General features: G+C 35.9%; 1 protein-coding gene across 2 annotated transcripts in view; it reads left to right on the forward strand.

Moving 5' to 3' along the window:
* The window catches only part of HNMT (histamine N-methyltransferase), a 41,537-nt gene extending 19,961 nt beyond the window's left edge, over window positions 1–21,576 (forward strand). Inside the window, exons 4-7 of one of the 2 annotated variants that reach the window (XM_036117561.2) lie at window positions 9,251–9,358; window positions 10,383–10,513; window positions 12,943–13,036; window positions 20,871–21,576. In XM_036117561.2, coding sequence (XP_035973454.1) covers window positions 9,251–9,358; window positions 10,383–10,513; window positions 12,943–13,036; window positions 20,871–21,226 — 689 coding nt within the window. In that variant the 3' untranslated portion in view covers window positions 21,227–21,576. The remainder of the gene's footprint in view (window positions 1–9,250; window positions 9,359–10,382; window positions 10,514–12,942; window positions 13,037–20,870) is intronic. The other variant, XM_036117562.2, reaches the window with a different exon arrangement.
* Window positions 21,577–23,355: the final 1,779 nt, after the last annotated feature.

Raw genomic sequence — 23,355 nt, forward strand, 5'->3', positions numbered from 1 at the left:
CACATCTATATGCTGCCTATAAGTGACTCATTTTAGACCTAAAGACACCTGCAGATTGAAAATGAGGGATTTATCATGCAAATGGATGTCAAAAGAAAACCAGAGTAGCCAACAAAAAGATACAACAATTGTAAATATTTATGCACCCAATATAGGAGCACCATATACATAAAACAGTTAATAACAAATACAAAGGAACAATCAATAATACAATAATAGTAGGGGACTTTAATACCCCACTTACATCAATGGACACATCATCTAAACAGAAGATCAACAAGGAAACAATGGTTTTGAATGACACACTGGAACGGATGGATTTAACAGATATATTCAGGACATTCCATCCTAAAACAGCAGAATACACATTCTTTCCAATGCACATGGAATATTCTCCAGAATAGATCACATATTAGGCTACAAAACAAGCCTCAAAAAATTCAAGAAGATCAAAGTCATTCTACGCATTTTTATTTTCTGACCACAACACTATGAAACTAGAAGTCAACCTCAAGAAAAAGTTTGGAAAGACCACAAATACATGGAGGTTAAATAACATGCTACTAAACAATGAATGGGTCAACCAGGAAATCAAAGAAGAAATAAAAAAGTACATGGAAACAAATGAAAATGAAAACATAACAGTCCAAAACCTTTAGGATGCAGCAAAAGCAGTTCTTAGAGGGAAGTTTATGGCAATACAGGCTGACCTCAAGAAGAAAGAAAAATTTCAAACCACCTAACCTTATGAAAGGGTGCAAGGAAAAGAACAACAAATAAAACCTAAAACCAGCAGAAGGAAGGGAACAACAGAGCAGAAATAAATGATAGAGAAACTAAAAACACAATAGGACAGATCAATGAAACCAGGAGCTGGTTCTTTGAAAAAACTCAATAAAATTGATCAACTCCTCACCAACTTAATGAAGAAAAAAAAGAGAAATGACTCAAATAAATAAAATCACAAATGAGAGAGGTGAAATAACAACCAACACCCAGAAATACAAACAATTATAAGAGAATAATATCAAAAACTATATGCCAACATATTGGACAACCTACAAGAAATGGATAAATTCCTAGAAACATATAAACTACTAAAACCAAAAAAAAAAAAAAAAAAAAAAGGAGAAATAGAAAATTTGAACAGACCAATAACCAGCAAAAGAATGGAATCAGTAATCAAAAACTGCCAACAAACAAAAGTCCAGGACCAGATGGCCTCATGGGTGAATCTACCAAACATTTAAAGAAGAGTTAATACCTATTCTTCTCAAACAATTAAAAAAAATAGAAAAGGAAGGAAAACTTCCAAATTCACTCAGTGAGGCCAGCATTACCCTGATACCAAAACCAGATAAAGACACCACTAAAAGGGAGAACTACAGGCCAAGATCCCTGATGAACTTAAATGCAAAAATCCTCAACAAAATACTAGCAAACAGAATCCAACAATACATTAAAAAAAAATCATTCACCACTATCAAGTGTGATTTATTCCTGGGAAGCGAGGGTGGTTCGGTATTGCAAATCAATCAATGTGATACATCACATCAATAAGAGAAAAGATAAAAACCATATGATTATTTCAATAGATACAGAAAAAGCATTTGACAAAGTATAATATCCATTAATGATAAAACCCTCCATAAAGTAGGTTTAAAGGGAACATACCTTAACGTAATAAAGGCCATATATGAAAAACCCACAGCTAACATTATCCTCAATGGGGAAAAACTGAGAGCTTTTCCCCTAAGGTCAGGAATAAGACAAGGATGTCCACTCTCACCACTTTTATTTAACATGGTACTGGAAGTCCTAGCCACAGCAATCAGACAACAAAGAGAAATAAAAGGCATCTAAATCAGTAAGAAAGAAGTAAAACTTTCACAATTTGTAAATGACATGATACTCTCTATAGAAAACCCTAAAGACTCCACCAAAAAACTACTAGACCTGATAAATGAATTCAATAAAGCTGCAGGTACAAAATCAGTGTACAAAAATCTGTTGCATTTCTATACACTAATAATGAAGCAACAGAAAGAGAAATTAAGAAAACAATCCCATTTATAATTACATCAAATATAATAAGATATCTAGGAATAAACCTAACCAAAGAGGTAAAAGATCTATACTCTGAAAACTATAGAACACTGATGGAAGAAAATTGAAGATGATACAAAGAAATAGAATGACATTCCATGCTCATGGATTAGAAGAACAAATATTGTTAAAATGCCCATAGTACCCAAAACAATCTACATATTTAAATGCAATCCCTATCAAAATATCAACAGTATTTTTCAAATAACTAGAACAAACAATTCTAAAATGTGGATGGAACCACAAAAGATCCCAAATAGCCAAAGCAAACTTAAAAAAGAAAAGCAAAGCTGGACGCATCACAATTCTGGACCTAGAGTTATATTACAAAGCACGGTGATCTAAGCAGTATGGTACTGGCACAAAAATAGACACATAGATCAATGGAACAGAATAGAGAGCCCAGAAATAAACCTACACTTATATGGTCAATTAATCTACAAGAAAGGAGGCAAGAATATACAATGGGGAAAAGACAGTCTCTTAAGTAAATGATTCTGGGAAAACTGGATAGCTACATACAAAAGATGACCCATCGTATTACACCATACACAAAATTAAATTCAAAATGGATTAAAGGCCTAAATGTGACACCTGAAATCCTAAAACTCCTAGAATAAAACATTGTCGGTAATCTCTTTGACACTGGTCTTAGAAACATTTTTCTAGATCCGTCTCTTCAGGCAAGGGAAACAAAAGCAAAAATAAACTATTGTGACTACACCAAAACAAAAAGCTTTTGCACAGTGAAAGAAACAATCAACAAAACAAAAAGGCAACCTACTGAATGGGACAAGATATTTGCAAATCCTATATCTGATGAGTGGTCAATATCTAAACTATATAAAGAACTCCTAACTCAACACCAGAAAAACCAAATAATCCAATTAAAAATGGGAAGAGGATCTGAATAGATAATTTACAAAGAAGACATACAGATGGCTAACAAACACATAGGCAGATGCTCAACATCACTAATCATCAGGGAAATGAAAATCAAGACCACAATGAGATATCACCTCACATCTGTCAGAATGGCCAGTATCAAAAAGAAGAAATAACAATGCGCAAGATGTGGAGAAAAAGTAACCTTCATGCACTGTTGGTGGGAATGTAAATTGGTACAGCCACTGTGGGAAGCAGTATGGAGATTCCTCAAAAAATTAAAAATAGAAATACCATATAGTCCAGTAATTACACTTCTGGGTATTTACCCAAAGAAAACAAAAGCACTAACTTGAAAAGCTATATGTATCCCTGTGTTCATTGCAGCATTATTTATAGTAGCAAAGATTTGGGAGCAACCTGTGTCTATCAATTGATGAATGAATAAAGAAGAGGCACACACAAACACACACACACACACACACACACACACACACACACACACAGGAATATTACCCAGCAATAAAAAAGAATAGAATATTGACATTTGCAACAACGTGGATTATGCCAAGTGAAATAAGTCAATCAGAGAAAGACAAATACCATATGATTTCACTTACAAATAGAATCTAAACAAAAACAAAACAAATAAGTGAAGCAGAAACAGACTCCTATATACAGAGAACAAATTGGTGGTTTCCCAAGGGGAGAGGGTTGGGGGTATGGGCAAAATGGATGAAGGTGAGTGGAAGTACAGGTTTCCAATTCTGGAATGAAAGGTTAAAAAAAAAAAAAAAAAAGTGGGAGGGGGGAATGAAAAATAACCTATAATTCCACCACTTGAGATAACCAATGATTGTAAACTGGTGCATATCTTTCTAAACACTGTACATTGAAACGAAGTACTCTATAACATTTTGACACATTTGAATTTTCTCAACTTCGCTCATTTCACATATTAACCAACTGGGAAAATCAGTTACATCATCATAAAATGCACAGACTCTGAAAGAAGGATAGTATATTGAAATAGAGTTGTTTAATCATTATAATTTTTCCATTTGTCACAGGAAACTGCAGATTTTTTTCCAAAACTTTAAGGGGAAACACATAGTAAGGCTTTAGTTAACCCAAACAACTATTGGCATTTATGTAGCTGAAGGCTTAGAATGTTATAAATAAGTAGTCTACAATTGTCAGAATTATGATCAAGCAATGCCTAATAAGAGATCGTATGTAAAAAGAGACTGACTTTGAGATAAACATGTATTACCTTTTTCCCCTTAAATGCTGTTTTCTTGGATCTCAAAGTTAGGATTCCCAGGAGGCTTTGCAATGTACAATAAAAGTGCTGGCTTCCACATTTCTTTTGTTTACCTCTGAATTTGCTGAGAATTTCTGAATTATTTGATCGATTCATTTCTAGTTTACTTTCTGCCATTCTTTTGGCACATTAGTTTGGCTTGTGTGCTGTCTAAAAGCATTTATAGGGTGCTTAATGTCTGATAGTGGAACACATTCATAATGTTATGGCTCCTATTAAGGAAGATTCAGTTGAGAAAGAAAGAACAAATGGTCTCCTTCCTTTTTTTTTTTCTTTTTTTAGTTTTTGTTTTTTTGTTTTTGTTTTTTGTTTGTTTGTTTGAATCTCTCATTGCTGGCTCCTGGAACTACAGTTCAGATAACCCCTCACAGGCTTTTCAGTGATTGATGATCAAACCTGCTCAGTTGTTCAATCTAGCATTTTAGAGTCCTTGATACTTTTTAATAAACTCATTAGAATCAAGTCTTTGCTAGCGAATAAAATAAGTGAAGTAAAGCAATAATTTAGATTAGGGAACACAAGGTTTTATCTGTGTTGCCAACTCCAGTCAACTGATGGGTAGTTTCTGTCTGAAGGATTTTAATGCTATTTCCAGGCTCTGTGGGAAAGACTACCAAGGTAATCAGTAATATGTAGAATAGTTCAAGATGTGTTGGAGTTAGATGATGTAAGGAAGTGAGGGGAGAGAATTCTTGGCAGAAGACAGAAAAAGCACAGAAGAACATGGTGTATGTGGAGGGCAGTGGTGGAGAAAGAACGGTAAAAATGCAAGAAATTCAAGGTTCCTGGAGCCAAAAGTTTCAAACTATGAAGCTGTGAGAGATGAGAATAGGAAGCAGGCAGAGTGGTCTATGCTCAGTTTAAGAGCCTGGACTTTATCTAGTTGATTAGTCAGAAGGTTTTAAGCAGGGAAGCGATGGGCTTGCTTAGCTTAGAGTTTTGAATGATTGTTTTAGTGATGGCTTTGTGGGACAAAGTTCAGCAAAGATAGGGTGAAGTTTTAGGGTATTTTTGCAGAATTCCAAGACATAGATAATTTGGGCCTGAGCAAGGATTGCTAATAGGAATGGAAAAAAGTAAGAAACATTTAGCAGGAAAATTTACACATGGCTAGAGAGGGAGAAAGAAGGAAGGAGCAAAGCTTGGGAGACTGGATGAATAGTGAACAGTATAGGTAATGTACTAAAAAATATATTTATAACTAAATGCTAGATGTTTAGGCTAGACTATAGGACATAATACTATAGAACATCTGAACTACCTCTTTATTATTCTCTTTTTGTTGAGGAAGATGTTCACATAAATCGTTTTTTAAATGCATGTCTCCTATTTCTGAGGGATACTAGAAAGCAAACTATGTAGGGTATGAGAACAAGGAATGTATTATATTTTGGGTGACCTCTACATCTATCTATTATCTATCATCTATCTATCTATCATCTATCTATCTATGTATCATCTATCTATCATCTGTCTAATCTATTACAATAAGAAATAATATAGTCCATTATAAATAATATATATAATATAAATATATAAATATAAATAATAAATATAGCACATGAGAATAAGTGTCTCATAAGCATGGTGGCATTATTTATTGTCAAACCCAGAATACTTTTAAGAGTGAGAGCCATAGGGGCACCTGGATGGATCAGTGAATTGAACATTGGACTCTTGATTTTGGCTCAGGTCATGATCTCAGGGTCATGGGATCGAGCCCCGCATCAGGCTCCACACTTAGTGGGGAGTCTGCTTGAGGATTCTCTCTCCCTCTACCTCTGCCCCTCCCCCCACTCTCTTTCTCCCTAAAATAAATAAATCTTTTTTTTTTTTAAAGAGTGAGAGTTGTAGGGACTGGGTAAAGAATTAAAATTATTATAATTGTAAAAAAATATTTATTTATTGAACAGGTTTTTATTATATTGGTCAATTTATAAAATAGTTATTAAAAAACTATTTGCAAAAATAATATCCTAATAATAATGATATTTGGTTAAAAATTAAAGGACAAGAATAGGACAAGAATAAAACCAGATGGGACACCAGCACAACAAGCAAAAAGTATAACTGTCCCTGGCAAACAGGAAGTGTGGTTACTCAACTTATGAAGACAGAAATGGATTTTATGTGCTAATTCCTGATGAAATAGTTTCATTATCTCCTTCTGTTGCTCATTCCTTTCTGCTAGGGATCCAGCAGAGAATGTACAGAGGGTTTATGTCCACACATGGACTCACAGTCCAGAGGTTGTTAGTAAACCCATGGTTTCCATGTCTCAGGTGCTATTCTAATACTGTGCCCTCCATCATTGCCCTAAAAAGAGGGACTGGCTGGCTCTGTGGTAGAACATTCTGCTGGTTGGGAAAATAACAATATTGGAATATACCTTGGGGATGTGCTAGATACATTCTGCCATCTGGGCAGATCCAAAATGTTGGGGTTCATCTTAGGGGAAGAAGAGCTCATCAAGCCCCAAGGGGAAAATTACTGCAACCTTCTGAGTTTCAAAGTGTTGGATTTGGGATCCTCAGAAATGATGACTTTTTTTGTTTAAAATATATGGCTAGGTTGGGGGTGCCTGGGTGGCTCAGTTGCTTAAGTGTTCGACTCTTGGTCATGGTCCCAGGGTCGTGAATTTGAGCACTGGATCAGGTTCTCAGCTGGGCATGGAGCCTGCTTAAGATTCTCTGTTTCCCTCTCTTTCTGTCCTTCCCCTCCCTGCTCACGTGCTCTCTCTGTCTGTCTTAAAATGTATATATCTAGGTTGATAGAGGCAAGAATAGAATTTTTGGCCTCTGGCCCTTTGGGGCAAGCTGGAATCTATTTCTCATTAGTCCACAGCTTTTCTTATCAGCCTTTTGCCCTAGTAATTATTATTTTTTTTATCATTCAAAAATAATTACTGCAAAGAAAGGAAAAAAAGAACTTCTTATGCCCTTTTAGTATTTGGTATCTTCCTGTTTCTTAGTATGAGTAGTTAGAAGAACAAACACTTTAGAGTCAGAAAAATGTGCCTTAAACTTTAGGCATATTAATATCTCCTGAGTGTCAAATTACTTTAATCAGCTTATCTGGTTGGGAATAATATTGTGGAGTTTGTGATAACTTTGTGGTCAGGATTAAGTAAGATGATCCAAGTAAAGTGCCGAGCACAGTTTGGACAAATAGTAGGTGGCCAAAAAGTGGCAGCTAGAGTTATTACAGAAAGTATAAAAGGTTTCATGTTGGTGAGGCCAGAAAATTGTCACATAAGCTCCTTTATCCTCCATTTCAGCTTCCTTTCCACTTCTTCCCCTCCCCATCCCCACCAGCTCCTATTACCAGTACTTGGGGCTCTCATGGTGCTGTTTGACTGCCCTTTTTCCTAGTCTAGCATCTTTTGTTCCTGATTTATCTTCCTCAGTTCCTTTCTTCCAGACCTTCTAGTCTTATGACTTATGCTTTTGTTGCCTGTCATATCTAACCTTGTAGAGGTTCTGTTAATGTCATTTATACCAAAATGTTAAAGACTAACATCATTTTCATAGGCTAGTCTTGCCAGCACATAGATCTATTTTAGTAAAGGTCAACATCATAACCTTAGAGAATAAAATTGCAGAACTTAAGTTGGAGACATCGGCAATAGGGACAGAGGAGATATTTTCATTTTCAATGAAAGCAATAAAACTAATGAAAAGCTACTATTTAACGGGTGTCTATTTTACAGAGTTTTATATGCATTTTCTCACTGAACCCTCACAATTAATAAATTATGTGCTATCATTATTGCTATTTTTCTGATGAGGAAAATACAGCTTAGAGAGGTAAAGCAAATTGCTGAAAGTTATATACACCTAGTAAGTGGAGAAGACAGGTTTGGAACTCAAGTCCATCAAACTTATCACCATCTCTCTCACTCAATCATTTACATGGTAAGTTTTCATCAGGGCAGGTATCTTTGTGCTCTTTCTAACTTTATTTGCTAGAGCCTGGTGAAGTGCCGGACACACAGTATGCAATTAATTGTTGGTGCATGAATTAATGAATACATATCTATTCTACCATAACCTCCTTTCCATTTTACCTCACTGAAATCACCTTTTGCTTGGATGCCTGCCTTGTTGAATATTCCAAAATTCTGAAGTGCCAGTAGTCCATATACACCGTTCTGTTCCCTGACTTCATGTCTCTATCTACCTGTCCTATCTACCTGCAATTCCTCATTTTCCCAGAAGTCTCTGAGCTATCTTCCACTTACCCTGTAACACAGAGCTCAGGAGGGTCTCCTTCCATAAGGCTTTCCCTTTCTCTGACCTCTCCTCCTTCCTTTTCCTCACCGTCTCCTTTCCTCTTCCCACCATGGCCCAACCCAACAGGGTTCCTTTCATGCCTATGTCTTCCACTAGACCATGGTGTATTTGAAAGTGAATGTCTGACATCTTTTTTATCTTTTTTTTTTTTTGTACGTGACATATTTTTCTTCTGACATATTTTTATATGCTTGTGGCCTAGCCTAGTTTATCAATTCTCAGGTGTTTTTTTTTTTTTTTTTTTTCATATTTTAACATCTCTGAATTTGGGATACCTCTTTCAGTTGATGGAATCTTAAAATTATAATTGACAGTGTTTTTTCTGATCTAGTGATACAAAAAGAAGAGTTGACCGAGTCCTAGAATTAATGGCATCTTAGATTTAACATAATATGGTAATAATATATAAGGGTTATATGAATGAAGGAAGGAATAACAATCATAGCCCTCCTCAAGTCATATTATTATTCCTACTTACAACCTACCTGTTCTGCATCATAGACAATGTGGCAGGGCAACAGTTGAGCATTATTCTTTATGTTGGGTTTTCCTAGTACAAGTAAGACATAATATACTACCTCAAATTATTCTTAATCATTTTTTTCTGGACTTACATTATATATTCCATATGCTTGTCTTCTAGGTGAAATTGATCTTCAAATTCTTTCCAAAGTGCAGATTCAATATCCAGAAATTCATATCAACAATGAAGTTGTTGAGCCAAGTGCTGAGCAAATTGCCAAGTACAAAGGTACCTGTAACCCATGGTGCTCTATGTCAAACCCTATCCTGAAAGGCTTATCATCCCAAATTTGTCCCCTCAGTCATTAGCAACATAGTTACTAGGGTATGTTCTTTGTTAAGCTTATTGGGAAAAGAACATATTTAATTTGTTTTCTTGGCAGACATGACTAACACCTCAGAAATATGAACAGTGAATAATTAGATTTCTTTTTTTACTGACTCCTCTATTCCCTGGTCATCAACTATTATTTTTGATGTTTATTCTTAGAGACAGAGTCATTAATTCATTCAGAAATATTTAAACAGAATCCTTGCTCTTAAAGGGTTTGTGTTTAATGGATTATAGCAGGAGTCAGCAAACTTCTCTGAAAAAACGCACACTGTAAATATTTTTTAGGCCACACAATCTCTCTCACAACCAGTCAACTCTCCTATGGTAGCACCAAGGCAGCCAAAGATGATGCTGATAAACTGAGTGTTCGTATGTTCCAATAAAACTTTATAAACACAAAAGTTTGACTTTTATATCATTTTCACATATCATCAAATGTTATTCTTTTGATTTTTTTCAACCATTTAAAAGTCTAACAGCATGAGATATGAAAGGCATAAAGTCAGGAAGTGAAATAGTATGTTTTTAGCTTTAAGTCTATTTAGAAATAGGTGGTGAGCCAGATATGGTCCATGGGCCATGGTCTGCTGACTCCTGGGTTACAGAATCATATCATTTGCTTTCCACTGATAAAATTCATCAGCTGATTCCCCATTAATACTGAGATAATGTAACCAATGTCTGATCAGGGTTCTCATAATTATTTCTTATTGACTCTTTCTTTCATCTCTAATTTCATTTAATACTAGAAAAAAAAAATCAGGATGAACTCTCTGGTCTTCCAGAGCTACATAAAAAAGAAAAATGTGCTTTATGTCTGTTATGTATATAACATTGATTGCATTAAAATTCGAAATGGAAATGGATTCTGCATTTGCAATTAAAATTGTTGGTGTGCCATCTCTTTTCTATATTTTAGAGCTTGTAGCCAAGACATCAAACCTCGAGAACATAAAGTTTGCTTGGCATAAGGAGACATCATCTGAATATCAAAATAGAATCATAGAGAAAAAAGAATTTCAGAAGTGGGACTTTATTCATATGATTCAGGTAAGAAATATTTATTGTTATATATTCTCAGAAAGATTTTTTTCAGAAATATGTATGAAGAATGCCTAATATTCTATCTTTAGGAAGAAAAATGGAAATCTGGTTTCTGATTTTACAAGTGAACATTATCTGTCCGAATTGAGGATAAAGGTGTTGATAGTACTGAGAGATTCTCTATAACATTCAAAAAGCCAATTTTTTTATACTCAGACACCTTCAGTTACTGTTTTTTTTTTCAATGTTGGCTTAATTAATTTTTGTAGGATTGGAAGTTCATAGATAGTTTTGAGGGCAGTAGAGTGTTACATATCCTAGCACAGCTCTAATGGTCTGGATGGACCGATGTCCCAGAGTTTTTCTGAATCCTTTCTTTCCCTTCTGTTGATGACCTGGCTAGTGTGCATGTGACAGAAGGGGCAGGTTAGATCATTCTTAGGTCAATAAAGTTTACTTACATCAGTCAGTCATTCAGTAGGAATTTATTTCCATGATCCAGCACTGATAGTGTATTTCTTAGAAATACACTGGAGGGTTTCTTGGAAAGGGGGTGACCATTAGATGTTATGGGGACGGATTTATGAGAATCACTGATATTTCTGGATAGCATATGAGTGTATAGACTTTGGGTGTTGTCTACTATCAGAAAATGTGTATATTTTAGAAATACCAATATTAACAGTAAGAGACATCTTTCCACAGTCCACAAGTGCAGTCATCCCAAAGGAATAAACTTACAAGAAATCAAAGGAAGAAATGACTCCAACATTAGTTGTCCAAGCAATCCTACACCTCTGCTTTCCTAGCTGACAAAGTCATTTACCTGTAAGAGAGTACTTAAATTGTCCATCAAGCCTATAATGTTTCTCTATTAGATTTAATTTCCTCCCTCCTCATATTAACTATTTCATACCTGCTTCTCTCTCCTTACATTTCCTGTAACCCCTGCACCACCACTCATTCCCAGCTGATGACCTCACTTCATACTGTAGAGCAAAAAGAGAAATCATCAGATGGAAAGTCATCTTTCACCCTCCAAATTTATAAACACAGCTACATCTGTACCCAACATCTCTTTCTTTCATCTAATTACAAAAGCCACCTTTTATCAAAAACCTGTCCCGCCACTTGTACTCTGGATCCCATTTTTTACCTGTTATAAAATGTTGCAGCTTCAGAGATCATTCTCCTATTTCTCTCAAAATTTCCATGCATCTTCCTTCTTTCTAAAGCAACTCTGCTTCCTCTGCATTACTATTCTATTCCTCTATCTTCCTCCCTGTCTAGTATACATTTTCCCTATGTTATATCTTTGTCTCTTCATTGTTCCTTATAGTCTTAACACTCTCATGACATTCTTTCAACTTAATGTTCACAGTCAACTTCAGAGAATCTCAGTATCTATTAGATCAAATTTCAGAGCATCTGTTCTGGCCCACCTCCTCTTTTTTAGCCAGGTCACATCATAGACTGTTAGCCATCTTATGGATTATGTATCTGGGTACCTATCCCTGTCATGAACAGCATGGAATGACATGATACTAAATATGGTCCTGAAGCAGCATAGGCCATGTGCAGCTCCATTTTATTTCATTCATTCATGTGAAAGGGGCGTAGTTTAAGTTGTGTTTGCTTAATGCAAAAAATTCTATCATGGGCATCTAAATAGAATATTAAATTATTGCCCAAGAGAGATGGAGATGAGATTTAAGAAGTAAGTATCTATGGGGGTAGATTCCAGGGATGCAAGCCATTAGGGAAAATTTTCCACTGCCAATGTATAATTCTAGGCTCTACCTGTGTTGAGTGGAAAGGCCTCTCCCTGAACTTCATCAGAGATGGTCCAGAGTTATTAAAAAGGTGTGGGTTGACCCCTAGCACCTTGTGACCAAGTATGTAATCTCATGCTTTATTCAGTCCATTTTCCTAGAGAATCTGTCAACATCAGAGCCTGCCATATTTTCTGTGATTTAAAAAAAAATCTGTGAGCATATGGTAAAGCTGGTACAAGGGGCTTAATTTTAAAGCAAGGTTCCATGAAATGGGGTCTGTTTTTATGGTGCCAGCACCATCTTCTCCCAGAAGAACTATAATTCACAAAATGTAGAGTAAGCATAGAATCGATGCCCCAATGTGGAGTGGAGACTAAGTATCTCCAGCTATAAATGTCTCTGTTATTGAAGTCAGAAAGAGTAAATTTAAAACTATTTGGCTGTAATTGAGCAAATACCATAGTTTTCCCTTTTCTCAAATATTTTATCACATTATTACTTTCTTTCTCCATATAACATCTTTAATTTTTAAATTCTTAAAAGTGTTTTGTTGAGTACAACTCTCAACTTGAAAATCAAACTTTCTGATCAGTATCTAGCCCAAGTAACAAAGACATTGACATAGAAAAGTGTCTAATTTCTCTTTTCTTTCATTTCTAGATGCTGTATTATGTAAAAGATATCCCAGCTACCCTGAAATTCTTCCATAGTCTCTTAGCTACCAACGCTAAGATGCTCATTATTCTTGTGTCAGGTAAATTATTTACATTCACCCTGAATTTTAAAACAGTAATAGTGCATATGTGCTTGGATATATGTGTTTGAAGGCAGCCTGCTATATTTGGTCTTCATTATGAAATTCTTGACTTGGCTTCTGATTGTAGTCAATTAACTAACACAGTATTAGGAAAGTCCTTCATAACAGCTATCAATTTAGGGGGTCTAGTGGAATTAAATGTCTATTTACTTCTTTCTCTGGGGAAAATTTGTCTTTGTTGTCTATATATAAATTCTTTTTTATATGACATAGAGCAAATACCACTAACAGGAATTTTTTTAATGAGGCCAAAAACAGCAAATATTTCTGTTTACCTCCTTTTTGCTTCTTGAACGTCTCTTCCCCTTCTGTGATGTTTATTAAATATAAATAAAGGTTTAAATATTTGGAATGCCTTCATATTTGATTAATTTGCATTTCTAGAGCCATTATCAATATTGTTCATGGTAGATTTTCTCAAATAACTACCAGAAATTGTTCACTTGTTTTGTATTTCTGTCTTATTTTCCAAAGAGGGCATTTGATCATGTCATGTTGCTTCCAGTATATAATAAGTACCACATAGAGAAGTAAACATGTTAATAAATGAAACACTGACATTGCTGAGTTCATTAATTCATTACTTCTTTCATTCAGCAATCTTCGTGGATTGTCTACATAGTGCTAGGCAGATTGATTCTAGATATACAACAGTCTCTATCTTCCTAAGTGTATACCAGACCCCTTACTCAAAACCATATGTCACAAAATTCATCAATTCTTAAATATGAGAAATGACTTTAAGGATGGCAAATAGGGTTGTTGCCTGTAATTCTAGGTTTGAACTCATGTGGGAGTTTTTGCAAATGAGAGTTCCTGTATACAACCTCTTCCCTAAAGGAACGTTTTGATATACTATTTTTATCTCTGGTTAATTAAAAATACTCATTTATGTGGGAGAGTTCTGTTTTCCCATTTAGAAGGGCTTATGTGAACTGGATGCTTCCTACTAACCTCTGTCTAAATTAAGACACTTGGGTAAAGCCATTATACTACATTTAGGAATACAAAAGAAAACTTAGTTGTTACCAATGAGAGCAGTCTATTCTTGATAATCTGTATCAATAATAAAGAAAAAGTGTTACCGATAGAAATAACAATTTATCCAGAAGTCATGTATGTTTGATTTTATGTTTGATTTCATATCAATAGAAGATCCACTCTTTCTTATATTTGGTTTATTCTTAAATATTTTCAGAAGTTAAGTATTTCAGTGTCAGAAAGCAGTTTTCTATGAATATATTTCTACCAAGAGGAAAAAGCCAGTCTAAAGTTTGACATGAGTAGTCCGCAAACAACTGAGAACTAAGTACCCTTATGAATACAGTATTCTGCTGGCTATCTCATGAATTATATTAATACAATCCATGGTTTATTAGTATCAAGAAATGTTCAAACCAAAACAGGCACAGTGAAATATATGGTGATACATGCAGCAAGAATGCTGAGGCATTTCCTAGCTGTGTGAACTTGTCTATGAGTCTTAGTTTATTCAAGGGCTATTTCTAGATAATCATACCTACATTACCTTGCATCTACGCATATATGTGGTTCATATGTACTATGTATGTATGTACTATGTATTATACTATGTATATATACATTCACAGGGAAAAATCAAAGAAAGGGAGTAAAGACTCAAATATCAATTAGCTTTTTCTTAAAAAGTATTTTGAGTCAAAAGATATTCAGTCAATGTAGTTTGATGGTGGAAATATTTTGCTAACTTTTTCTGTATACAGTAAAAAACTCCTCATTACTGTACTCATCATGGGAGACAGGTATCCCAAAGAGGACAACATTGTTCATAGACATTGTTCCTACACGTAAGAATGCAACAAATAACAGATGTCCAATTATTAAAGGGACTCTAATGACCCCCCGCCTTTATCACATGCACTTTTCTTAGAAGAGATTTGTGCAGCTACAAGAGAAATATCATACATACATTTCTTCTTAAAGAACCACTTAACAAAAGAAGATAAATTTAGGCATTTTATTTTGGACTTTCCAACTATCTCCTAAGGCTAAAAGTTACAGCTTTATTGCCTCTATCAGAAGAGTTATTAAGGAAAGAAATTAATTAAATATATGTAATAAAAAATAAGCCACCTTGTTCAATACAGTTTCCTTTACAGTAAAGAAAATATTCTACTTGAAAAGGTAAATAAAATTGTCAAATATGTTGGTCTTGTCATCAGTTTAGTGTAAACTGAATGTCTCCAGATTCCCCAGTCTTAGGGGATCACTTATAACTCTTACAAATCCAGAAAAAAATGATGGGATCCCTTATCCCAAGTAACTTGGGTCATCCATCCCTTTCCCCATGACTCCTAAGGATCTTGGGGGTCATGCTTACATGCTCCTGATGGTTGCCAACCACTGTTTGCCCCAAACTTCTGCTGCCAGTTCAATTTTTGATTTCCTATCTCCAAACCTTGCATGTCTTTCACCTGCCTTTTCTTATCCTGTTCTGCTTTGCTCCAAACATAGACAGAGCCCTACTTCCTTCATTCTCGAAAGCACCATTCTTTGATTTTTGGGAGATGGCAAGACTGATGGCATAGAAGGACAGCAGGAACAGAATTTAGCGCAAAGTCCCACAGCCACTCTTTTCCTAGCTTTTCTCCTGCTCATTGGTGCCCTTCTCTCTTGCACCCACTCGTAACTTCTCCCAGACCTCATCCATATCCTCTTACCTCACTACTTTTCCTAAGATACCAACTCCTCACTTTTCCCTTCCATCCCTCTTATTTGTTCCTTGGAGCAGTTTAACTCCCTTTTGATCTACCTCTCTCACCTGGGTAAATCTGTGCACCTATGAACCTGTCTTAGCCACAGTATATTTCCCCAGGATAAACTGTATTGCCCCTCAGTGTATGGAAGTGGCTGCAGTTTCCTTTTTTAAAAATAGCAATATTTTCTTTGTTGCATTAACAAAGTCAATACAAATATATGGGTCAGCTTTTAGAAAAATAGATCATGGCCAGTTTCCAACAGAAAAAACAAATTGAATCACAAGAAATTTGCAATCAGATTTGTCTTATATCCAATTAACAAGTATAGGATTGATCTACATTTTTATTGTTCATTTTTTCATTTGCTGATATCACTTCAAATCCCTGTCTGCCCAGACCAGTCTGTAGATAGCAACCAAGTTTGAGAATGCTTCCCGGGTCATATGAGGTGCCTGAGTAACTTCCTCCTTCACCCTGTAAGAAAACCATTGCCCTAAACTGCATTCTCAGCTCAAACTGTAATCCTTGAAACCCCCTTCTCCATATTTACCCCATGAAAACATTCCTTAAACTTGAATATTGCCCTAAAACTTGGAACACATATACCAAAATGGTTCACACTAAGTTCTGTTCTTATCAAGCCTCTTGCAGTCACTTTCTGGGTGGAGTTTGCTTCATAATTACCTAGAAGTGCAGAAACCTGTTTGGGAAGAAAGCTTTGTTTCAGGCAGCATTGTCATCCATAGCTATACTTCAATGCAGAAAACTGGGTGCTCATTGCAGATGATTCAGACAAACCTAGAACTAGTTACTAAATTAAATTTCCAGGAACACTCATCTAGCTAATATCTAGGCAGATAATAGTATGTCTGGATTACCATCTTGCTCTAAAGGGTCATCTTAAATATGCCACATAGCTAAGGCTCTTTCCTGTCCATCTCAGACACTGACCTATTACTGAATTGACAAGTTATTTCTCTGAATAGACTGAATTACTGTTATTTGAGTACCATATGGACACTCATTTTTGCAATTTATTAATCATAAGATAATGAAATATGGGGTCAGTTTCCAGAATTATGCAGAAATGTAGGTTGGCTCTATGTTCCATGTGCACCGTGTGTACCTAGGTACCATGTGTGTTCAGCCATATTGAAAACAGTACACAGCCTGTGCTCTCAGTCCCATGTTGTCTGCACAGGATAGCTGTTTTGTAGATTTGGTTCATTCAGCTTTTCTTGAGCTTCTACAGTCAGTCACTGCTAGACTCTGTAGGATGCAGATGACTATTACTTTTCCTCTGCTTTTGAACAGCTCCTATGTAGTGGAGGATTGAGGCATGTAAACACTCGGAGCAGTGTGCTACGTTTCTTATCAGAGGCATACGAGGAGTTTAAAGAGAGCTCCTTGAGAGCAGCCATTCTGCTTCTCATCTCTTTGGCACCTAGAACACACCCAATAGATATTTGAATTGAACTGAATAAATATTTTATAATCATTTATTATTTCTGCCTTATAATATTCTAAACTACTAGTTCTGAATGTGTCTAAAAAAAGAGCATGTTTTGGCTAAAACTACATGATGGACTTGGAATCAGAGACCATAGAAAGTTCTGGAGATTTGAAGGTAGGTTTAATAAACAGGAGTAAAAGGCTCAATAAAGAAGATACACGTGCACACAGACACGCACACACACTAAAGTGCATGCTGGAATAGGCAGAGAAAAGCGATGGAGAGTAGGCAAATGAAACTCATTAGGAAAAGACAGAGAAATTGAAATCAGAATTAAATGACAGCATTTACTGTTAGAATACATGTTGCTTGAGGGAAGAGAGGCTTTTATCTGTATTTGTAAGTATCAGTTACAGAGCTAGCCCAGCTCAGTAAATATTCATTTAATTATAACAAGCAGAAGTTCCTGATTATATAAAGATAAAAGATTTGATTTGGGGATGAAAAGGAAGAGAAATAAGGACAAATGAGGTGGATTTTTAAAATGAGTGTCTCACACTAAAATGATATCAGTAGTAGCATGTTTTTCTGCAAATGTAGTAGCCAGGCATTAGTTTTGAGAGTTGCTAATTAAAATGCAACTTTTCTGGTTAAGGGGGTTTAGCCAGAAGGAGACACCAGTTTTTTGTTCTCCCCTCTCCTTACCTGACTAAGGAAGGAGGCAAATCATGGTGTGTTATTTTTAATACAATGAGAAAAAAGAATCTGGTTTATATCATGTTGGAAACAAAAGTAACACCATATGTTGTGCCCACCGAGAGCCATTATGATAATGCATCAGTTAGAAAGTGTATAATTGCTCAGCTCAGAAATGGCACCAAGTCACACAACACTGACACCAGTAAATTTTCTGCAATCAGTATTTGGTTATTTTTTTTCTCTATCAGCTTAAAAATAAAAATAATAATGATAATAGAGCTTCTTTTCAACTCATTGAAATATTTATTTTCTTGTAAAGTCTTATTTGTAGGCATATTCTTATTTGGGCAGATAATCACTGTCTTTGTAATGAAAGATTTTTTAATACATACTCATGACCCTATTTTTTTTCATTGGACTGAGGTTTTGTTTTTTCTGCTTCATTCCAATTTTACCTTCTAGAGCATACCCTGCAGTTATCGCTCCCTCTGAAATATTAGTAGAATGTCAATTATCTAAGCTATTTAAATTTTACTCTTTTCTGCCTTGGATAGTCCATTTTGTTGAGTTCAATCAGGAGACTTTAGCCTAATCCATGGATGAGGGCCAAGGGTCTTTGAGCATCCAATAATCATATGCATAACTGTATAGGTATTTATTGTTTGTGTACTTTGCTGGAGAGTCAGTTACTTCATTAGACCATAAAAGAGGTTTGGGAACCAAAAAAATCTCAAGCCTTTGAAATCTTCACTATTAATTCTGGAATATAGGTTCTCTCTTACATTGCTTTGCCAAGTCCAACTTAATTTCCCAGTACTTGAACAATGTTTATTTACTACGTGTGCCAGTCATGGTTCTTATTTCCTTTACTTTTTCTTGCCCCAATTCTATGCATAAATTCTATTGTTATCCCTGTTTTGCAGGTGATAAAACTGAGGGAAAGTTTCATAGAGCTAGTCAGAGGAAAAGTCAGGCTTCGTACTTAGGCAGTTGGCTTTAGAGACCCTCTTAATTACTACACTGTATCAACTGTGTATGTAACATCCCATTATTATATGCAGGTATTAGAGGGTCCACAAACAGATGCTCATTTGTGTTGATGTAGTAGTAGTATAGGTTTCTAAACAGCAAGTTTGCTTTTTCACAGTCTCAAGATTACAACCAGTGAAAATATATTATCAAACTAATTCCATATGATGTTCATTTATAAGTACTTATTACCCATCTGCATGTGCTTAGCATTGTGCAACAATTACTTAAATTATCTCATTTAATACGTGCGGTTGCATTTGAGGTAAGTATGGTTATCCCCACTTTATAGATCAGAAAACTGAGGTTCTCAGAGACTAAATAACAAATCTCATCTTATTCATAAAGTGTCAGAAGTACATTCCAACCTGTGTCTCTCTCCCTCAGAGGCTGCATCTCTTAGCTTCTACACTGGGCTGGGTTTTCAATTAAACACAATAGACATTGCTAAAACATCTTCTAAAGCTGGGAAGAAAATTTGTAAGAATCAGCCTATTTATTGGCAGTGCAAGGCAGCATCTTATAAGTGGAGACATGAGTGGCTACCCCATTTTTTGTTTGAGAAAATTATCATTGTATTTATTGTGCTCTTTCTCTCTGTTTCAGTTCTTACTCTTAGATCCTCTCCTCTGAACGCAAGACTCACATAAACCCCTGCCTTCTTCCTATTACTGCTGGAATGTCCAAGAGGTATCAATAGATATCTCATATTTACATTTCCAAAACTTGACACCTGATGATACATTTAAAACTGCGCCTCCCTCATTCTTCCCACTTCCAATAATGGCAATTCTCTCTTTTCAGGCACTGGGGCCAAAATCATTGGGGTCACTGACTCTGTTTTCACTCATACCCAATATCCAAATTGTTGGCAAATCTCACTGGATCTAGGAGCGTAATATATAAAAAATCCAACCACTTCTCATCACCTCCAAAAGCTAGCTGCTCCAATTTACCATCTTCTGTCACCCAGATTATTGCCATAACCTCCTTACTGTTCTCCCTGTTTCTGCCCTTATGGCCCTATAGTCTATTCTCATCTGGGTGACTAAGTAACCTTATTAAAATGTAAATCAGGTTAAGTCAATCTAATGTTGTGTTGTCCAGTATAAAAGCCACATTTGGCTATTGAAATTGATATGTAAATGAATTGCAATGAAGTAAAGCTTAACATTCATTTTCTCGCTCATACTAGCCACAGTTCAAATGTTCCTTAGCCACAGATGGTTAGCGGCTACCATATTGGACAATGCAGATATAGAATATGTTCATCGATCCAGAAAGTTATTTCAGACAACTCTACAATGGCTTCCCATCTCATCCCACATGATACAGCACCCTATCTACTTCCCCACCACTCATCCATTCTTATCTTCTTCTATTCTCCCCTTTGCTCACTGAATTCCAATCTCACTGGTTTCCTGGCTAGTTCTTAACATGACAAGCATGCTCCTGCCTCAGGGCCTTTGTAGTTGCTCTTCTCTGTACCTAAGGTAATCTTCCCTCTGATACGTACATGGCTTGTTCTCATATCTCTGCTCAAATGTCACATTATTACAGAGACTTTCTGTGACCACTCTATATAAACAGCAACCCATCCAACTCTTTAACCCACCTTATTCCTTGTTCTGATTTGTTTTTCATTAGCACTTAGCACCATCTGATATGTGATTTATTTACTTGTGTATTTAACTTTCTTTCCCCTTGCTGTGCACCTCTTAAATTAAGCTACCCAAAGGCAAGAATATTTCTTTATTGGCTGCTTTATTCTAAGCATGTAGTATACTTCCTGGCAGAGAAGGGAAATGAGAAGAAGAATAAGTAAAAGCATGAACTTTGTTTTATCACACAGGAATCAGTGGCTGGGACAAGCTGTGGAAAAAGTACGGATCCCGCTTACCTCAGGATGACCTCTGTCAGTATGTCACATCGTCTGACCTCACTCAGATGCTGGATAAATTGGGGATTAAGTATGAGTGTTACGACCTTCTGTCCACCATGGACATATCTGATTGTTTTATTGATGGCAATGAAAATGGAGAACTGCTTTGTGATTTTTTGACAGAAACCTGCAACTTTAATACAACAGCACCACCTGATCTCAAAGCAGAAATTATGAAAGATCTGCAAGAGTCTGAATTCAGTGTAAAGAAAGAGGGAAAGGTTCTTTTTAATAATAGTCTGAGTTTCATAGTGGTTGAGGCATAAATATCAACATGTAAGTGTATTAAAAAATTATATTTTGAATAATGTTGATCATTTATTTCTGTATTAAAATTATAAACACATCTCAATATAAATAGATCATTGTCTCATATATAAAATCTAGAAAATTCCAAGACATTCTCAGATTTCCATGCGAATCATAGAGGATACTGTTAGTCTTATCCCATTCCTTCCCCACATCAAGAGGCCACATTCAGAATAAATACCACATAAGCTAGAAAAATGAGACTACTAAGTTTCACTGGCTTATTGACAAGAAAATCCTTTCCATTTGTTGATTGTACTGGAATTTCCCAAAATATTAATAAAACATGTGCTATGGATTCTTTAAATACTACAAAAGTATATACTTACTGATATATATGAAAAAGTATATGTTTATTGATTTTTTCCCTTTTGTGAAGAATTATTTGTCTGTGCACATTCTTCTAGTAGTTTCTATCTTGTTTTTATTGATTACTAAAAATAAGCACCTTAGGATATTACAAAATTATTTGTTATGTGTTCCATTTGTTTCTACTTTGTTTTCTCTTTTATCTTTATTGTTTATCTTTTACCTTTGATTTTATAGTATTTTGTTTGTTTTTTGATATAGTGAAGTTTTTTTCTATTTTATTCAGTCAAATTTTAGGTTTTTTTTTTTTCTTTCTTTCTTAATTTCTGGGTTTCTGACACATTTTTAAAGGCCTTCTTAAAACAAGGTTTTAGAATATTTACATATTTTATTATAAAAAATATAGTTTCACTTTAAAAAAATAAATCTTTGATAAGTTTGAAATTTACATAAGTGTAGGAATCTGGGAAGATGGCAGAGTAGAAGGACCCTAAGCTCACCTAGTCCCATGGTAACACTCAAATCAGCATAAATAACAGAAAACCACCGAAAGACAGGCAGAAGAAACTCCACAACTAAAGGTAAAGAAGAGGCCACATGGAAGAGGATAGGAAAGATGAAGATGAGGTGGCGAGCTAAAAGGGTCCTGGCTGTCTGCAGTTGGGAGGAGCCAGGGGCACGGAGAAGGGTGAGAAATAGACGGTCACACCAGTGAGCCTGCATGGGGAAGAAGAATCCCCATAACATTTGGCTTTGAAAGCAAGAGGGGCTGAATTTCATGAGTTCTTACAACCAGCATGACTTAAAGACTGGAATTTTAAAAATTAGTAGGCTCTGCTTTGGGAGAGCCCAGTGTGTTATAGGAAACTGAGTCCCTGTCCTTAAAGAGACAGCACAACAAATAGCCCATGGAGATACAGCATAGAAGCAGCAGTTTGAAAAATGCCCAGGGCATATGGGAGGGAAAATTATTTACTAATCTCAGAACATGTCCCAGAGAAACATATTTCCCTGACAGACTCCTCCAGAAACAAAGGACCTGCCATTTCCATCTCCCATCCATCAGCATAAATGCTTCACCACCTTCAGAAACCAGCAGAGCCCACACTCCTTACCTAACTTGCTAACACTAAGCCCCTCACATCAGCAGATCTGCCCTTCCCAGTCACTTGACTGCACTGCAGTCTCCTCCCCTAGAAGACTGGCATAAATCTTGCCAACACTGAGTCTCCTGTGTGTTTTGTGGGGCCTTGTTCGAAGCAGCAGGTCACCTCCACACACACCTTGTTAAAACTGCACTCCCTACCAATGTGGGCTTTGCAGAGCATCACTGGCCAGGCCTGGTCTTCACAGCAACTGCATGTACTCTATGGAAGAGGACCAGCACCACCTTGTTAAAAGTGGTGCCCCACCCACTACTTTCAAGAGTAGGAGACATAGCTGACTTTCCCAACACACAGAAACAGACATAGAGAGTTAGACAAAATGAGGAGACAGAGGAATATGTTCCAAATGAAAGAACTGGACAAAACCACAGCAAGAGACCTACATGAAATGAATATAAGTAATATGCCTGTTAGAGAATTTAAAGTAATGATCATAAAGGTAGTCACTGGACTTGGGAAATGAGTGGATGCATCAGTGAGATCCTTAACAAAGACATAAAAAAGAACCAATCATAGATGAAGAACACAATAAATGAAATTAAAAATACACTAGATGGAATAAATAGTAGGCTAGAGGAAAGAGAAGAAAAAATTATCAACATGGAAGACAG

Source organism: Halichoerus grypus, chromosome 4 (genome assembly GCF_964656455.1).
Source record: "Halichoerus grypus chromosome 4, mHalGry1.hap1.1, whole genome shotgun sequence".
Lineage (NCBI taxonomy): Eukaryota > Metazoa > Chordata > Mammalia > Carnivora > Phocidae > Halichoerus > Halichoerus grypus.